The 19,181-nt window shown below is 38.7% G+C and overlaps 2 protein-coding genes across 2 annotated transcripts; both read right to left on the bottom strand.

The window, feature by feature from the left end:
- Nucleotides 1–3,641: 3,641 nt before the first annotated feature.
- On the bottom strand, nucleotides 3,642–6,114 carry LOC141599548 (aquaporin PIP2-7-like). Its single transcript, XM_074419583.1, has 3 exons — nucleotides 5,573–6,114; nucleotides 4,413–4,849; nucleotides 3,642–4,057 (listed from the first exon to the last, which is right to left on the bottom strand). Exons 1-3 carry the CDS (start codon nucleotides 5,862–5,864, stop codon nucleotides 3,938–3,940), a joined length of 849 nt encoding a protein of 282 aa, XP_074275684.1. The 5' UTR covers nucleotides 5,865–6,114; the 3' UTR covers nucleotides 3,642–3,937.
- Nucleotides 6,115–12,997: 6,883 nt separating this feature from the next.
- On the bottom strand, nucleotides 12,998–14,413 carry LOC141600848 (uncharacterized). The gene has a single exon (XM_074421105.1). It carries the CDS (start codon nucleotides 14,411–14,413, stop codon nucleotides 12,998–13,000), a length of 1,416 nt encoding a protein of 471 aa, XP_074277206.1.
- Between the last annotated feature and the right edge of the window lie 4,768 nt (nucleotides 14,414–19,181).

Below are 19,181 nucleotides of genomic sequence, written 5' to 3'. Positions count from 1 at the left end.
CTTTTAGTTGTCATGAAATTGGCCATCTTAATTAATTATTTTATTTTAAGGAAATTGACAATTTTAATTAATTATTTTATTTTAAGGAAATTGACCATGTTTGGGAAAATTACCAAGCTTCTATATAATTTAATTTTAACCCAAACTATATAATATTTGCATTGAAATCCCTTAATCGGGTCCATCACACGGTGCTATTGATTTAAAACTATATAGTATAATTAATTTGTATAACTTTCTTTAATTACATTGAAGTCCCTTGGTTTCTAGATTTAATATATAGTATTGATTGATATAGGGCAGAGTACGGATCGGGTATTTGATCCAAAGTGCTAGTTCGGATCGGATATCCATATTAGAAAACCTGAAGTTAGATATCCAATATCCAAACCAAATGTCTAGGATATCCAATGTTCGGGTATCCAAAATAATCGGATCGGATGCGGATATCCATACTTTTGAATTTACTTTGAAATACGATTATATTCATAGTTTTATATGATATTTTCTTTCGTATTCTTATTCCAATGTTATCGCTATAAAAGTTAAGTAACACCTAAATATTTCTCTAATATTTTAAACATTAATTATGTTGTTGTATCAAATAAAATTTTATTTTCTCGAAATTATACTAGAAAACTATAGTTTCGAATCAGATCGGATATCCAAATGTTTTAATTCTAATATCCATATCAAAACCAAAACCAAAGATTTCGGATCAGATATCCAAACCAAACTTAACTTTCGGATCGGATATCCAAAAAATCGGATCGGATTCGGATCAGATATCGGATCAGTTTGGATAATCGGATTTTTTGCTCAGCCCTAGATTGATATTGATTGATCTGTCTTAACTCTTAACTATAAAACGAGTCAAGCATTATTCAATATGAGTATATAAGATAAATCTTTGGCTATTTCTTATACATTTTGCTTTTATCTTATTTCTACACATCTGTCTTAAATGAGAATTTGTGTTAAAGCATTGCTTTCTCTAATACTCCGTAATCAATATGGGAGAAAGGAAAGAAGTAAAATGAATTTTGTTCACAATTCATGAACTTTTGTATATTGCATTACCAATCATAGTAAAGAATTGAAGTGGTATGTTTATACCTTATATACGTAGCACAAATTCTCATTGAAGACATGACATATCCGTCACAAGCTTGTGACGGATACCACTTTACCTCACAATGTACCCACTTTTTCTCTCTCTGCAACACTATTCATGTGGTCCCCTTTCTCCACTAACCCATTTTGTTACCATTTTATCTCACAAAATATCCGCCACAAATGGTAACCCGTCACAAGGGAGACCAATTGTATACGTAATCAAGTGATTGTTACGGATTCATTTGGAACTTTCCCTTTTGAGTTTGTAAATATGTGCTTCGTATTGCAATACATATTCTTGTCATAATAATGTACTCCTTCTGTTCTCCAGTCAATTGTTGTCCTTTGGTTTTGGCACAAAGACCAAGAAAAGGGGAGGGGTCAATTACTAAGTGACAAGTGGAACAAATAGAGTGTGAATGATCAAATTACTAATCAAGTTCATTCTTAAAATAGAAAGGACAACAAATGAGTGAGACATCCCAATATGAAAAAGGACAACAAATGACCGGGACAGAGGGAGTAACTGCCAATGCTTCAAGAAAACTCTCGCTCGTGTAATCAAGTCCAATTAAGCATGGGCAATAATTATTGAAGGCTAATAAAGTAATTTACTCGTCTATCGAGTGTTCATGAATTAATCAGGACTCATGAGCCTAGTAAATTACTAGTGACATTGATAGCTTGAAATTAGCTTTGTCAAAATTCATCAAGGATATAAGAATTTTCTTAAAAGTACTGCTAACAACTTTAATTAATTAATAACTAGTTGATTAAGTTAGGATAATAAATTTATCTAAATCAAAACGAGAAAATAATATTCAACACCAGTCTTTCTATACACTTCACACGTAGCCGTGAACAATAAAAGACACGAGCTAATAAAGTCATTATATATCTACATACGAGTCTTAGCAACATTATCGCCCGTCACTTTCCTTAATTAATACTCCCATCAATTCACAATAAATTTCCCTATTTTCTTTTTTCGTCTATTCACGAATCACGATAACTTCCCTATTTTATTTTTGGGTAAGTGTGTGGTCTAAATTTAATTGTATGATGAGGTATTATATTTGCTTAATTTTTATGTCAATATAAAATGATAAATTTATTGTGAATTGAAGGGAGTATTTCCTTAAAATAAAATAAAACAAAGGGTGATGGTGTCATATGGATCTCCATTATGATTTATGACAACAATAGAATGCATGGGACTCATGCAGTGATGCCGTATAGATATGTGGATCTTTGGCATGAATAATTGAAATTGGTCCCCAAAACAAAACTGTGCATGTGATTTCTTCACAATTTAGAGGGTATGTTTATACATTCTTTCTATCTTTTTGCTTCACTCTTTCCTTCACTTTGGTATTGTCTGGCCTTTAGTCATAAAGTAGCCAAACCACATTGCCCATTTCCCTAACTTATTGTCAACACGTGTCGTATTGTGAGTGGCCTTTTCTGTGTTGTTTCATCAACTCTGCTCACTCTTCCATGTGATTTGACAACTCAACTCTATAAGGACATTTACCTTCAACTTGATAAACTAGCCGTTTACGTAAACTTTAAATAGGATTATTGTTTGGTTTTGAGTTATGTTTGTTATTCATAGAGATTATGAAGATGGTTATATGATTTAATTTGGAGCATTTGTACCGAAGAGCTTATGTTTTGTTATTTTGAACCGAATGAAACTGAACTGAATTGAATTGAACTGAATGAAACTAAACTGAATTGAAGTTGTTTTGTGCGATGAATAAAGCTAAAATAAATCAAGTTGAATGAAATTGAACTGAATTGAAGTTATGCGCCATGAATAAAGCTGAAATAAGCTGAGCCGAATTGAGCTAACTGAATTAAAGCGAGTTGAATGAAAAGTTGAAATTAAGCTGAAAAGAACATATGCTCTTGCTTAAAACAGTTATACCATGTTCTAAGAGCTTAATAGATGTTTACCCTACCCTCAAAGCATAAAGGAAAATTTCGGTCTCCTACAAAGAAATCACGGCTCCGCACATCTCCTCCACCTCAAGGCTAATAAGACCATCTCCAAGCAGAAGGTCGAGTTAATCGGTTCACCAATATTTTTCTTCATCATCAAATCTTAATTATCTTGACCCACTTTCATCCTCCCAAGTAGAAGGTCACGACCTAGGTCACTAACCCAATTATTTTTCACTTTTTAACCAATGAGAGTGTCACCTACCGGGTCACCACACTCAACCAAAGGTCACCTTTCCTTTATTTTGATAGTTGTCCTTTTTTTTTTCTTTTCAGCCAATGGAAGAGTGCCACCTAGCGGGTCACCAACAAGGTCACCAATTGACCTGAGTAGTTGAAGGTCACCAAAATTAACCCCTTAATTCTAATTTAAGATGTCATTAAGGTAACCCAACAAGATAACGATCCAGTCGGTGACCTTGCTTGGAGATGGCCTAATAGAGTTGATGACGAAACTAAAGTAAGGTGCAAGATAACTTGGGGTTTAAGCATGGAAAGACAAAATGATTGGCAATTGGCAGTAATAAAGCAATAATGGTAGTTGATGAAGAGTAATAATACAACACAATAATGAAGCTAAGCTCAATAATTTACTCGCATTACCAAACGACTTAGACGAGAAAAAAACGAAGCAAAAAGACGACAATTCAGAACAGTTGGCTAGGGTAGCTACTATAGCTAAAATACATACTGCACACACATAAAAGAAGAGAAAACCAATAAAAATCCAATAAATTCATCTTCATTTCATTTTCTTGTCTTTCACTTGTGTTTTCTGGAGAAAATGCAATAATAATTGATGTTGAATTAAGGTTGCTTAGTTGGTGGGGTTGCTACGGAATGATCCAAGGGCTTTGATTGCTGCTGCTCTCAATATGTATTGATGATATGCTGCTGCTACCAATGCTCCGATGAATGGTCCCACCCAGAATATCCACTGCACATATCAATTATAATTCAATTCATTTGTTACTAATAATAATAAAACACAACTCGATCACAAAACAGAATTATTTTGATTAATAATCAAACCAATTGAGTAGATCTTGTTTAACTTAAGACGGTTTTTACAAGGGATTAAACAATAATTGGTGCAACCATTAAGCAAGTAATCATGTAATTGAGCCTATAGGAATCTCACTTTAAAGTTTAAACTAAAGACAAACACAGATCCTTAAATTACCAAAATAACCCTGAAACATCAACTCCATAATTGCCAGACTCACAACACATTAATTAAATGACCAAAATACCCTTGTTGCAAAATCCCAACAAGAAGTCGGAAAACTTACTTGATCATCCCAGATCTTCTTGTTGTTATAGATAACAGCAGCACCAAAACTCCTAGCAGGGTTAATACCAGTACCAGTAATGGGAATAGTAGCCAAGTGAACCATAAACACCGCAAACCCGATAGGAAGCGGGGCCAATATCGGAACGTGAGAGTCACGTGCACTTCTCTTAGGGTCAGTAGCTGAGAAAACAGTGTAAACCAACACAAATGTACCAATAATCTCAGCACCAAGGGCAGTACCCTTGTTGTAACCTGGTGCAACTGAGTTGGCCCCACCACCAAGGGTATTGTAGGAATGTTTCATGAATGCCTTTACTAGGCCTACACCGCATATTGCCCCTAAACATTGGGATATCATGTACGACACTGCCCTTATTAAGGACACTTTCCTTGCTAGGAACAGTCCAAAGGTTACTGCTGGGTTTATGTGTCCTCCTGTAGAATCATTAATTCTTGTGTTAGTTAATTATGTCATAATTAAGAGGTATACGGTTTTTCTAACGTGTGACTTAGGGGCACGTATTAAGAAGCTAATTGATGTACACACATTTTTACCGTAATTAGTGAAAAAATCTTGCATATTTTTTTCTTAATATATGACCTGAGCACACATGTTAGAAAACCCGTAGTAATTATTGTGTACGACCGGTTAGATAGTACAAAATGAGTGCTTAACCAATCAAAAGATGATACAACGGTATTATTCTATAATTTGTGTTATTTTGAACTTATTTTCTAAAATTAACTCATGCCCATAATACCCTTTTGAATTTTTAACTACGCAAAAGGAAAATAAAAAACAGAAATTGGTTTAGAAAGTTTGGATCTTTAAGCTTACAGACTGTATGTCTGTATCTGTATCTAACAACAAAAGCCAAAATGTTCAGAAATAAGTCATTTTTTTAACCTAGAAAGTTTGGATCTGTAACCTTAGAGAGTATAGAATAATTAATAAACAACATTATCCTCAAAGTTGGGATACTTATTATTTTAAACTTAATTTCTCAAAGAAACACATAAACAGGAAACTTCTTCTGTTATATGACAGAAAATACTTAAATTTAGCTAAGCAAGTACAAATCTTTAAGCTTAAAGACCTAAGTTAAGACAGCTTTAAGCAAAACGAGAAGAGTTGATAAAAGAAGTAGAAGTACTGACCAGAGATACCAGCGGTGCAGTAAACAAGAATAAAGATCATGCCACCAAAAGACCAAGCAATACCAAGAAGACCAACACCACCACAAGGAGCAGTTTGTTTCTTGTGACCAATAACAGTAGCAACAGTTATGTATAAGAACAATAATGTTGCTATAAACTCAGCAATTAAAGCTCTGTAAAATGACCATAACTTGAGCTCACCCATGTCAAACAATGGTGCTGGTGGTGGGTCCACATAGTCTTTCCCATGGTGTTGCCCTTGTGTTTCTTCACTAAGCACTTCTTTTGTCATTTTTGAAATTAATGAATTCTTTTTTGTTTTAGTGGTGTTTTTGTGTAAGTGTTGTGTGTGTTGTGTTGGAGGGGTTTATAAAGAGGATGGAAAGATGTTACTAGAATAATATAGGTGGATTATTGTGGATAAGTTTTAATAATGCCAATGTTTGGCCTTTTTTTTGGTGTATTAAAATCAAAATAGAGGTGGGTTTTTAAGTTTGTTTTTTTCATAAATTTTTGAAAAATTGTTGTAAAATTAAGTATTTAATGAATTTGGTTGCTTGAAAGCTATATTGAAAAAGAAATAAAATGGAATGTCATTTATGACATGTTCGGAAACTTAATACTCCGTATTAGAATTGAACTCCATAAGTGTTTCAAAATCTTAGAATTTGAATTGAAATTAAATTCGCTCACTTTAATTTTTTAATTTGAACTTAGTTAAAATTTGATGTTCTAAAATTTTTACATACAGTAAGATTAATTTGAACTTAATTAAAATTTGTTGTTCTCAAATTTATACATATAATAGTCATTTCAATTTCAATATCATTTTAGACTAGTTGAATAAGTTGGGATACATATATAACAGGCCTTCGATCGAATCTACTTGACCATTTTTAATTTCATAGATTTTCAAACGTTGTTGAGAAATTGAAATTCAAAATTGAATTTCACATACCATAATTCCAGCTAAGTTTATAAAATTAGATTTTACATTAAATTAGAGTATATTATTTTTTATAATAAAAATAGTATTGAAAATAAAATTAATTTTGCGTTTCAAAACATTACCTTATAAAGTTACATACATTTGATTTATATTTAGGTTTGAGTTAATTTCATGAAATAGTTACACCCGTTTCATTAGAGTTCTTTACATCGTGTGATAATGAAACATTCTAAATTAGATACTTCGTATAAAAAACATTTATATTATTGTTATAAACTAAGTTTTCTTCAATCGTATTTTAATAGATTATTTATGTTTTGAGTGTTTAAAAAAAGTTTTGTTTTATTTTACATGTATTTATACTATTTAATGGACATTTTTATATTAGTTGTAAGAACAAAAAATTCATTGAAAAGGCCAAGTGGGTCTCACTAGTTTATAATGAACAGAAGAAATGAAGAATGTTTGTAGAATTCTTCTCAATAAAAAAAACACTGAAAAGACGGTTTCTCAATAGCGTTATTGAGAAGACTTTTATATGATAGGGTGAGGGATCCATTTAATTTATTTTTTCACTATTATGTCTCTCACTAAATTAGTGGGAGACGGTCTCTCATGAGACATACTAAAGAAAGAAAAGGATAATGATAGTGCGCCACTAAGTGGCGCCGAGAGTAGATATCATCCTCTCACATGCATTCTTTATTGAAGGAGTCCCTACTTATCGCATGTGAGAGGGTGGCGTCGAGATTTGGTGCCACCCGATGACGTCACTCATTTCCCAAAAGAAAATGCCGGTAGAATTAAGTGATGTTTTTTTGACTTAATTTAAATTTTTATTTAAATTTTTATAAGTTTAATTCAACTCTGTTAAATTTAGTTAAGATTCACTAAGGCCATGTTCTTTCTTGCTGAATTTCAGCCTATTTCAGTTTAGTTTAGTTCAACTCAACTCAGTTCAGCTAATTTGTTCACCGATTAACTCTTATTTCAGCTTTATTCAATTTAGTTCAGCTATCAACCGAAAAAAAAAAACAAATTCTTAAGTTTAGTCAGATCCATTAAATTTAGTTAAGATAATTTCAATCCAAAAGAACAACATATATTTATTTTTAAGTTATTAAATTATTTAAAAAGAAATTCTAAAAAGATTTGAGTGGGGGAAGTGGGGTCAGAAAAAGAAAGAAAGACAGCAAGAAGAGTGCAAGACCATGTGAGGGGAAAATGAAAGAGGATTAAAACTTGTGAAGTTGTGAGTGAGAGTGAGTTGGGTTAAATGAAATGGGTTGGGTTAGGTAGGGTTAGAAAATGGTCAGCCTGTCATACAGCCCACAACTTTGCCACCCACCTTTTATAACGGCTACCTTCTTTATCTTGTCACTTTCTTGTTTCTCTTCCGTCCTTCCCACTTCAATTACAACATTTCCTCTTCTTTGTCTTCTTCCATTATTCATTATAACATGAGTAATTCGAATTTAGAATCATGTTCGCGTACCTACTAACGAGAGTGATTCAACAAACGTTTGCATAATTTTGGCATTGCAATTATGAAGACATTTCGAGTATTTTTAAAATAATATGGAAAGGACATATTTAAATACGAAAAACTAATTATATTAAAGAGAGGTTATAACTGACCTGAGGTGTTTTAGTCCTCTAACTTTGAGATGGGTAACATTATAATCAAGTACTCTGTAACTACTAAACATTTAGACCAGATCATATGATGTTAAAATTAGTTGGTGTTAAGCCCTTTTTTTTTGTTTAAATGAGCTGAACTAAAGTGAGCTGATGACTGAAACTGAACTTAGCAGAGATGAATTGAACTGGATGAAGATGAGCTGAATTAAATGAAGTCAAAATAAGAGTTAATTTGTGAAGAATTAAACTAAACTGAATAAAGCTGAACTAAACTGAACTAAATTGAATAGAACTGAGCTGAGAACTTAACTGAACTGCATGAAACTGAGCTAAATAAATGAAGAAATAGGATAAACTAAATAAAACTAAAATAAATGTTGCATGTAATGTTAAAGAGTCAATTTACCATTTTAATATAAATTTATAAGGTCAATGTTTGCAAGGTCAATTTTTCCATGACTAATCCGAATTTAAAATAATGTATTGGTACCTACCTTGTTAATAAATATAACGATAAACTGTACCTAAAATCATCAATTTAATCTCACGGGAATCAATTTTCACACATATAGTTTTTGAAATAATAGAGCTAAAGACATGTAGTGGTAAACGGTCCTTGTAGTAATGTAGCCGTTGTGAAGAAGCAACGGGGTTTGTTTAGACGTAAACGGTAATCATAATTTGTAGGACATAAAATGGTGGAAGAAAGAAGGGGCGTTTTAGCATCATAGATCGCATTAATCTCCAACTTTGTTGAGCTTTCACGGTTTTGGCCTGAGTGCCCTACTTCCTAATAATATTAATCATTATTTGGCCCAACCCACTCATAAACTCATCCAATGCACTCTTTTACTAAATCTAGATAATATTTTCATTTAAGCCCCCACTCATAGACTTGTCATTTTGGATTATATTAATTTTTGGCACCACTTTCCGACATGTACATATAAAATTTGTAAAATTTGGGGTTCTAAAATGTGTATATGAGGTTAGCTTAATTAAAAAGATGAGCTTAAAAAGCCAGTAGAGATACTCATCTTTAATAATATTAAATTAAATACATGATTTTATTACAAATTATTAAAATAGACGGGTTTGTAATATATCACTCCGCCCAATCATTTGTTTACGTTTAATTATTTATAGATTATAATCAACGTACAAACTGCAACACTAAACATTCAAGTTCGAGTTATACTGGGTCGGGTCAAACTCGTGTTTTGACTTCAAGTGATCGGATCATTGGGACCAGGTCAATTTTGCTAAGTTTAGTGATTACCACTTTAAAGTTGACGTAGGCATGACCACGATTCGACCTCTCACCTATTTATCAGGTTTAAGATTTTAGTTTTAAAATAAGTCCAGTAAAACCCAAGCTTCTTTCTCCTCTTCATAGACGATTGAGCTGAATATGGCCTACAATTTATGTAATAATTGGGCATAGCAATGATTCTTGTAAACTTTAGTAACGTTATTTCTAGTCTAGTGTAGGCACCGCCGCACCGGCCATGAACTATTCATGTATGATGTGTATCACATTTCTTATTCCATGTTTGTAGGGGCATGGATTATTGCATGGCCGAAATTTTTTGGAATAAAACATTAATTTATGTATAGATACATACATAAAAAGTTTTGATAGGCCCAAAAACAGCTCACTATCATCACCCATCATCCTCATCATATCTCCAACCACAATTATTGGCGAAGGGTTCATATAAACACAAATTATATCCACAGACCACAAGTGTATTTACGGGATGGAAAGTGATAGGGCAACACCCGATGTTACCGAGTTTGAGTAACACCCTTATTAAAATAATAGTATAAATTAAAATTAAATTTTTTTTTCAATCTTCCCACCCAAAAGAATTTTTTGTTTCACAATTGCGCCAAGATTAGTAAGGATATTAATGGAATTTTAGATTTAAATTAAACTTGGAGTTAGGCTACTTTTCAGCAACAATGGCGACACTAGACATACCCTCCCCCAACTTCTACAGGAAGTACAACCATGGTCGGCTAATTGATGGCTCTTTTTTGCTCATGGCTTTGTTTAGTAGAATAATTTTTCATAAATCGGTGTATGTTTGCATACAAAATTGAACTACATTGTGCTGATAAACAAAGTCTCTGAATCTTTCCTAAACTTTGCAATATTAGTACTTCGTAAATCATTTCTCCAAGATTTCATTCATTAGATGAAATTGGCAACACGATCTTTTCCACGATCGAATTAGCTAAATTTGATTTCCGCTCATCAATTTCATAAATTATTATTATTATTTTTTTTTTTTTGACAAAGGTAAACCGATATATTTAAACAAAGTTAGAACGTTATTACAGATACAACCAAATTTCAGTAAGTTAACCAGTAGCTAGACTAACCGACCAACTACGATGTAAACGAAGAAGTGTGCGAATTGCATGTAGAGAATTTCGCACAGCTATTGGTACTGGCTTTTGAGAAGCCAGAACTGAACATAATTTTTTTGATGATACCACAAAGGTAATTACGGGGTATGTAGCTGTCTCTTGGCGCAGCATAACTTGAAGTAAGGCTTGAGAATAAGCAGCAAAAAGGGATGAGGCACGCATGTAGGAAAATTCAGCCACGCCAGAGTCTGACTCAACCATAGTTGTATAACCATTCTGTAGAGAATTCCTGCAGATGTAGAGCCGATAAGAGAGTGAAGACTGCAAAGTTGAAAGATGATTACCTGCGGTAATCTGAAGTACTCGGTTCAGAATTCCGTCGTATCGGAGAGAAGGCAATTGCAAGTGTGAGTGATGTAATGCTCCAGCTAAAAGAAGGATGCGTACAGGCACAAACTCACGGTTCTCAAAAACAATGGAGTTACGTGTGAGCCAGATGGATCTCAAGATTGCATAAAAATGAAGTAAACAATTAAACCCAGATGAATATGCTCGATGAAGATATGAAATGTGATCAGCTAACCATCGGACGAAAGAGACATTTGGATTAGCCAAGGAGTGTATGCCAAGTAACGAAGAACGCCAGATATGTTGAATTACATCATAGGACCGGAACAAATGCTCAGGAGTTTTCATATCCGCTCGACATAAAGGACAAAAAGTATCAAGACGAAATCCTCTATGGGCCAGAACCGTCTTCGTTGGGATGATATGATGGGCAAGCTTCCAGATAAAAAGAGGAAATTTACTTGAAAACGGAAAGAGCCATACCAATTTCCAAGGAAAAGAGGGAATCTGTGGAATTGCTGACGAATGCTTGGATAAAAGATATGAGTATCCCGACTGAATATTATAGCAACCATCTTCAGTATACTTCCAGTACAGGTAGTCATCATTTTGAAGAATAGGTGGTTCCATGGCCAAGATATCTTTAGCAGTGGAGTTATTAAAAACTCGAAAAATACTACACGGATTCCATGAGCCATCTTCACGAACTAACAAAGTCAGAGAATGAAGGCATGTGGATATCCTCTGGTTGTTTCAAACTTGGGGGATGACCTTGTACCCAATGGCTAAGACTAAGATTAATGGATTTGCCATTTCCAACTTTCCAAGCCATATCTTCAGAGCACGTTGCGGCTACCCGACAAATACCTTGCCACACAAAGGAAGGCTGCGTAACATTGGACTTGAGGTTGGGAATTGGAAGATTTTTTCGATATTTTGGCGCGAGATATTTGGCCAAAATTCCAGTCGGCTTATGATGTAATCGCCAAAAATTTTTCATAAGGTAAGCTTGACTGAGAACTGTCACCGATTTAATTCTCAAACCTCCTGAGTCTCTTGGAACATGCAAGTGTGACTGAGATAGCCAATGAATTGATCGGTGTGAAGAATTTTTACTCCACCAGAAGGCAGCAATTAAAGAGTCGAGCTTCCTAGACACGGATAGTGGAAGAGGAACAACAGCTAGAATGTGAACCAATGAACCAAGAAGGATGGAATTGATAATAACAAACTTGCTAGCTTGAGATAAGTGCAGAGAAGACCATGATGAAATACGTGTGGTGATCTTATCCAGAATATCATGAAAAGTTGTCTTCTTGCATTTAGATAGATCAACCGGAACACCCAAATATGTACCAAAAAAATCAGAAGCTTGCATACGTAGAATAGAGGTCATATGGGATTTGAAGTCCTCGGGTGAATTGGGACTGAATTTAATAAAAGATTTCTGGAGGTTAATCATTTGGCCAGAGGCTTTCTCAAAGTCCTGAAAAATATCTCGGATAGTCTCAAAAGAAGTAGGTGTTGCTTTGCAGCAGATGAAAGCGTCGTCTGCATAAAAAAGGTGCGATAGAGGCGGAGCATACCGAGAAATCTTAAGTCCAACAAGTTGTTGCTGGGATTCATTCTTCTGAAAGTGACGAGATAGAGCTTCCATACACATAATAAACAAATAAGGAGAGAGAGGATCTCCCTGGCGTAAACCACAAGACGGATGAAAGGAGGGCGAAGGTTCACCATTTATCATGATACTGTAAGTAACTGTGGAAATGCATTCCCAGATCAGATTACTCCAAGACTGCGGGAAACCAAATTTATCTAACACAGAAATGAGGAAATGCCAGGATACTCTATCGAAAGCCTTATGCATATCCAATTTGATCACCGAGTAGCAGTTTGTACCCTTCTTAGTCTTGTTAATATAATGCATTATTTCATGAGCAATAAGGCATCCATCAGACATGAGACGACCAGGGACAAACGCTTGTTGGGATTCAGAAATAATAGATGGCATAACCAATTTGAGTCGATTTGCCATACACTTGGAAGCTAAACGGTATACGACACTGCATAGGCTGATTGGTCGATACTGCGAGACCAACTCAGGGTTATCAAGGTATCAAAACAATGATGGTATTGTTCCATTCTTTCAACATAACACCGGAGTTGAGAAATCTAAGAATTGCTGAAGTCACTAAATGACCTATTTGTGGCCAAAAAGTCCGGAAATTTTTTGGTGTAATACCATCGGGACCCGGTGATTTTGATTCATCCATACCTCGGAGAGCAATCAGAATATCGTGTTCCGACAAAGAGGCTTGTAATAAAGAGCATTCAACTTGTCCAAGCTTGGGCAAATTCAGTGTAGACAAATATTGATGGATAAACCCCCTAGGACCGGCATGAACATTTGTAGAATTATTGCAGAGCAAATTGGTGAAATAATTGACGATTTCATCTGTAACAGAATCTGGTGAATGCAACCATACGCCATCAGCTGATTGAAGAGCCATTATACGATGCTTTGTAGCTCTTTGTTTAACTCGATTAAATAGGAAGCGTGTTGGATAACCATCTAAAACCTCAGCTTTGATTTTCGAACATTGAACCCAAAAAAGTCGATGGTTTCGCATAAGCTGAAGGCGAGATGAGCGTAGTTGTTGAAATTTTGATGCTGAATGTTCATCCACAATATTTGCAGCAGATAAATCCAAATCAGCTTCTATATCTGACCAGTTAATCCCATTAGAAATACGATGACTTATAACCCATTGCAAGATAGCACGGCGAACCGTAGCTAATTTACGTGACAACACAAACATCGAGGATCCGAAGAAAGGAGTATTCCAAACTCGTGAAACAAGATCTTGAACTTCAGGGTAAGATAAGCACCAATTATCAAGACGATATGGTCTTTTGCGTGGTTTAGAATCCGGACTCAGAGAAAGGATGACAGGTGCATGATCAGAAACAAGAATAGGAAGGTGCGAGATAGAAGTTGAAGGGAAAAGAGTAAACCATTCCTGATTGGCATAAGCTCGGTCTAGACATTCCATGATGATATTACCACTGTACTGATTGTTCATCCAAGTGAAACAGGGACCAAAGAAATGAACATCCGAAAGGCCATTGCTAATTTTCCAAATGGTAAAATCACTTTGGCCACGAATAAAGCTTGTACCCCCAAACTTATCAGCAAACAACTCAACTTGATTAAAGTCCCCAAGTATCAACAAAGGAGAAAGCCCCAAAATCTTGGAACTTATATGATTCCATAAAGCTTGTCGATACTCAAACTGTGCTTCACCATATATAAATAAAACATATTTTATATCATTTGTACAAGGTGCCCTAGGGGAAGATAATTTACAAAGGATAAAGTGAGATTCTAGACTTAAGGTAGTTAAAACTATAGAGTTATCCCATCGCAAAAGAAGGCCTCCACTACGACCCGTCGAATCTACACCGCAATAGTGAGGCAGGCCCAGATGAGAAGTCTTATATGATGCCGAGTCAGAAGTAGTCATGATTTCTTGAAAAAACAAAATGGACGGATGATGTTGTTGGACACTTCGATGTATAAAAGAAATTGTAGGATCATCCGTCGATCCTAGCCCCCTACAATTCCAGCAAAAGATCTTCATTGGTAAACGGGTGGCGAATTAAGGTCCGCCACCAGACCTATATCAGGAATAACTGCTTCATCTCTGAACAAAGAAAAGGGAACAAGCATTAGTGAAGGTCCATTCATAAAAATAAATGGACCAGCTTGCTCCAAGCATGGTTTCTTTTTCACAGGTAAGTCCAGTAAAGAGAATTCGAAAGTAGACAGAGGTCGTTTTTTGCCCAAAACAGAAGTACTGGAAAAATGGCAACCATCAGGCTGTTTAAACCGAAACTGCAAAGCAAAGAACGACCCAAACAACAACTCAACCGGAGTTGGTTCAGAGACCGAATCCACAGCCAAGTCAATAAAACCCGATCTATTAGTGTGTTTAAATCGAGTGCGGCTGTAATAATTAAACCCAACTCCTACCTTGCGTTTGAAGACAAATTTCACCGTCCTGCCAAGGGAGTCCATAGCAGGAGGATGAGAAGCAGAGGCAGAATCAGAGGGACGAAAAAGACAGCTAACATCAACTGTCCATGGTGGAGTTAATGGTTCAGCAAGACCGAGGTCTGAAGATGCATCAACCTTGTCATCAGGCACGGTCATACGGAAAGCTGGGGAAGGTTCTCTAGCATGAGACGGTTCACCAACATCAAAACCAGGTGGTCCAGGAACAACCGGACCTCTGACAAGAGGAAAGGTCTCAAGCAATACCTCTCGTGATTGATCCTCATGGACAGACGAGTCTAGAGGGTAAGTAAAGCAATGATCATCAAGATCATCGTCCGAGGTAGATGAGGATGTTCCGGGTGTAATTCCAGAGCAGTTATTTGTTACCACCCGTGCTTGTAGAATGACGTCTTTGGTTAAATCCTCCTTGCGGTCTCCTGAAACAATGAACAAACTGAGGGCTCGGCTTTGGGCCGAGCGAACTCACTCCGACGCTCAAGTCAGTAAACTTAGAGAGATAAGTTGTTGTTACTTGGTGAAGTATATATTGTAGAGAGATAAGGAAGATATTACCAGATGAATAGTGATTCTTAGGTTAAATTGTGGATCTCCTCCTCAATGAGAGTTGAGGAGTATTTATAGACTTTCACCTTTTGTCACGTAGTGGCCAAGTGGCCAAGTGGCTAGCAGGTGGAAAGACTGATCTACCCTTCGGCCGAAGGACCCATGGCAGGCCGGCGGGCCCTGTTGACTCACCGCCGAGGGGTCTTGGATATGAGTTCGCGGATGTGTGCCTCGGCTGGCTAGTTGCACCAGCCGGGACCCAAGAGACAGGCCGACAGGCTGCGTCGGTTAGGCTGTCTAAGCCGTTGACTTGCTGTGGATATCTTTGACCTTGCTCAATATGTTGATCGTCAGTCGGGTCAGTGCGAATATGCCCCATCAATTTGCCCCCAGCGTAGTCTATGCCGTGGTATGGGCTCCGATGTATGTTGAGCGTATATTCTGCGCAAGTGAAAATTTCTGCCCCGGCTTCTTCTTCCCCGGCATGGCTCTGCTTAGGCCGTACCATATCCCCCCTCCACATGGATGTATAATGGACATCCGATGTGGAAAAGGCAATGACGCTGGCTGAGACCAGGGTGGAGAGTGCCGGTTGTTTCTGATTGCCCCCTGGCCGGTGCTTTTTGGCTTGGTTGATCATGTGGTCGGCAGAGAAACGGATACTTAGGAATTTGTTGAGGAAGATGAATGGGCAGAGAGATTTGAAGGGGCGTGTTGAAGACGCTTGGTCACTGTTGCATTGATTGACGTTCAACTGTTGCAACGATTGACATTCCGTGGTTGCATGTCCGACACGTGTCTGTTTCTTTGATTGGTCAAGGCGTTTCATGGGCTGTGCCCTGATTGGTCCTTCTTCATGGGCCTTCTCCTATAAATAGAGCAGTTAATCCCTGAAATTGGGCACCAATTTCATTTTCTCAAAAAATTTCTTCTTTCTAGCCCTCTTTGACGAAACTTCTCTCTAGGTTTCAGAATCATTACTCCGGCGTAGCATTTTTCTTCAAGGTAAACAAACAAATTTTCTCTTTTTAACTTGTAAGTTTTGTTGTAAACATGTCTTCTGCCGATGCCGGACCTAGCAAACCTGCGCCGGGGGGTTCCCCGTCGCGTCTTGATGAGGAGGAGATGCTAGACGCCGTCCCGATAAGGTCCGGGGGCCCTAGGTCTCCTTCTCCCGAAGTTGACCCAAAGGCTTTGGAGGATTGGGAGGACGATGACGATGTTGATGATGATGACGATGATGCTGAAAGGGCTCGCCCTAATGAGGGGAGGCAGTATGTCATGGATCACGGCGACCCCTGTAAGGTCGGCCCTGACCGTACTTGGACCCATAAGTTCGCCAGTTGTTCCGGCGAGACATTTTTCGAGGGCCATTTCTACTTTGGCGGGGGATACAAAATTGTTATCCCCGAGGAGGGTCGGGACATCTTTGCCCTCCACCGGGTTGCACCGGCGTATACATCCCAGACTGGAGTACGGGCTCCGGTTTCCGCTGAATGATTACGTTATGGCCATCATTAGAGCCATGAACGTCGATGTGGCCCAGCTGCACCCGTTGGCTATTAGGACCATAGTCGGCTTTGTCTGGCTCTGTCTCTTTAAGGGGGAGGTCCCAACGGTTAATTTATTCCGTCGGCTTCACCACATTCTACCGTCATTTTCTGGTCGCGTCGGATGGTACAACGTGCAAATGGAGCCGGTTACGTCTCCGTTGACAAGTCATCTTCTTGCAAAGACTGGAAAGATCGGTGGGTGTACGTTGAGGTGCCGGATGACTATCCGCTGCCCCGGTCCTTCAAGCACCAAGTTAATTTGCGGTGCGAGACTAAGGCGGAGCATGACAGATGGGTCACCCGGAAAAAGCTTAAGATGGACGCCAAAGAAGGTCCCTCTTACGAGGATGAGAAGTCAGCGATGAGGCTTTTTGAGGCGGACAAGAGTGGGGTGCCGAAAAAGATGGATTCCCCAACGCAGATCATTCTTCGTGATGAGTCGTCAGCATGTCGGCCTCATACCAGCCCTAGCACAGGGTGAGTGGGGTCGGTGTGAGGCCCATCTCTGCTCTCAATGTTTTTTTCATTTTGAACTTTGGTTCCTTGCTTAACTCTTGCTTTGTTTCTTTTGCAGATCATTTTGGCTCGGACCTATCTGAGGATATTCTTAAGAGAATGGGGCTGCACAAGGATAAGACCGTTGCTGTTTTGCATCCTAAGGCCCTAGCCCGTGATTGCAGAACGTCGCCGAATGATCTCATGGATCAGCGGCTGAAAGGCTTGAATGTGGAGGCGGCCCGGCGAAGGTTGCTAGTAACATGCCGCGCGGACGCGAAAACAAAGTCTTCGGCGGCGATGACGTCGACATCAATTCCACCTCCCATCCCTTCAGTCCAGAAGGAGACGGTGGTGATCGTTGACATTACCAATGGGGGGGACTCCGATGAGGAGGGATCTCCCCTTGTCCGTAAAAGGAAAGAGCCCACCCCTGCTGCTGATGCTTCTGCTCTTGCCATCGCTAAATCTGCCGCGAGAGATGCGTCCTCCGAGCAAGAAGGCGAAGCATGGTACAGATATATCCTGTGGCTTAGACTTAGCCGGTTCATTAGGCGTTCCTGATTACAGGCTCTCCGATATGTCCCTGTATACTGACACAGATGTTTTAATTGATTTTTTGTAGATCAACCGTCGGCAGCCGCCGTTCTCACTGTGCGGCAATTAGAGAAGCAGCCTGAGAAGGCGGGTGATAGAAATGTCACCGTCGATTCCCTACTCCGGAAGGTTTCCCCCCGAGCTTGCGGCGAGAGGGGATGAGAATATGCAAGAGGTCGAAATGGACTCACTAGCCGGCTCCCACATTATGGAGCAAGAGAAGACCATGGTGAAGTCGCCCCACGCTCGAGCGGCTAAGGCTGGAACTCGATGCGGGGAACAAGGAGGCTAAGAGGGCCAAGGCCGAGGTCAAGAGGCGTCCGTCTTGAGAAAACTCGGGGAGGACGCCGAAAAGGAAGTCCATGCTTTGAGAGAGCCAAGGCCGAGGTCGCGGCGCTGAAGCTGCTAAGCTGTTGGAGATACGTGACCTTGTTCAGAAGCACGCCGACCTTTACCGTACGCAGAGGGACGAGTTTAGGGGCTTGTTCCAGGTCCAGGGGAAGGTGGTTCGGAACAAGGATGCTATCATCGCCCAAAGGGAGGGGGACATTGAGACACTCCAAACCGTTCTCCTCCCTAACATGTGCGCCTAATACCGGGACCTGGCCGAAGAAGCTGCCAGGGAAGTGATTGGGGAGCTCTTCCCTCTTGATGGCTCCTTTCCGTGGGACAAATTTGACGAGCTGTTTGATGACAAGCTCGAAGCTAAGGAGGAAGCCGCGAAGGAGAAGGCCAAGGAGGAGGTAAGGGTGAAGAAGGAGGAAGAGGCGGCCACGGAGAAGGCAACCCTTGCTGAGGAGGCTAAGGCGGCCAAAGAGGAAGCCGATAGGATGAAGGCAGCTGAGGCCGCTGAGGCTGCCAAGAAGGCTGAGGCTGCTGAGAAAGCTGAGACGGCTGAGACAGCTTCTGGGTCGCCCCTTAAGGACGATGCTGCTAACGCTGCTAATGGCAAGCAGCAACAGGCATAGGGAGACGGGCGGTCGTCACCAGGCTCACCCGGCGTCTCGGATAGCTTTAGCTGTTCGG

The sequence above is a fragment of the Silene latifolia genome, chromosome 9 (assembly GCF_048544455.1).
Source record: "Silene latifolia isolate original U9 population chromosome 9, ASM4854445v1, whole genome shotgun sequence".
Taxonomy (NCBI): domain Eukaryota; kingdom Viridiplantae; phylum Streptophyta; class Magnoliopsida; order Caryophyllales; family Caryophyllaceae; genus Silene; species Silene latifolia.
The sequence above is the reverse complement of the archived record's forward strand: the minus strand, read 5'-3'. Positions and strand labels throughout refer to the sequence as shown.

Excerpts from the sequence above, each read along its gene's own strand:
- LOC141599548 (XM_074419583.1), bottom strand. The coding sequence starts at position 5,864 with ATGACAAAAGAAGTGCTTAGTGAAGAAACACAAGGGCAACACCATGGG. Across the intron at positions 4,850-5,572 it reads CTGCACCGCTGGTATCTCTG|GAGGACACATAAACCCAGCA; the intron begins GTCAGTACTTCT and ends ATGATTCTACAG. Across the intron at positions 4,058-4,412 it reads AGAAGATCTGGGATGATCAA|TGGATATTCTGGGTGGGACC; the intron begins GTAAGTTTTCCG and ends TGATATGTGCAG.
- LOC141600848 (XM_074421105.1), bottom strand. The coding sequence starts at position 14,413 with ATGACTACTTCTGACTCGGCATCATATAAGACTTCTCATCTGGGCCTG.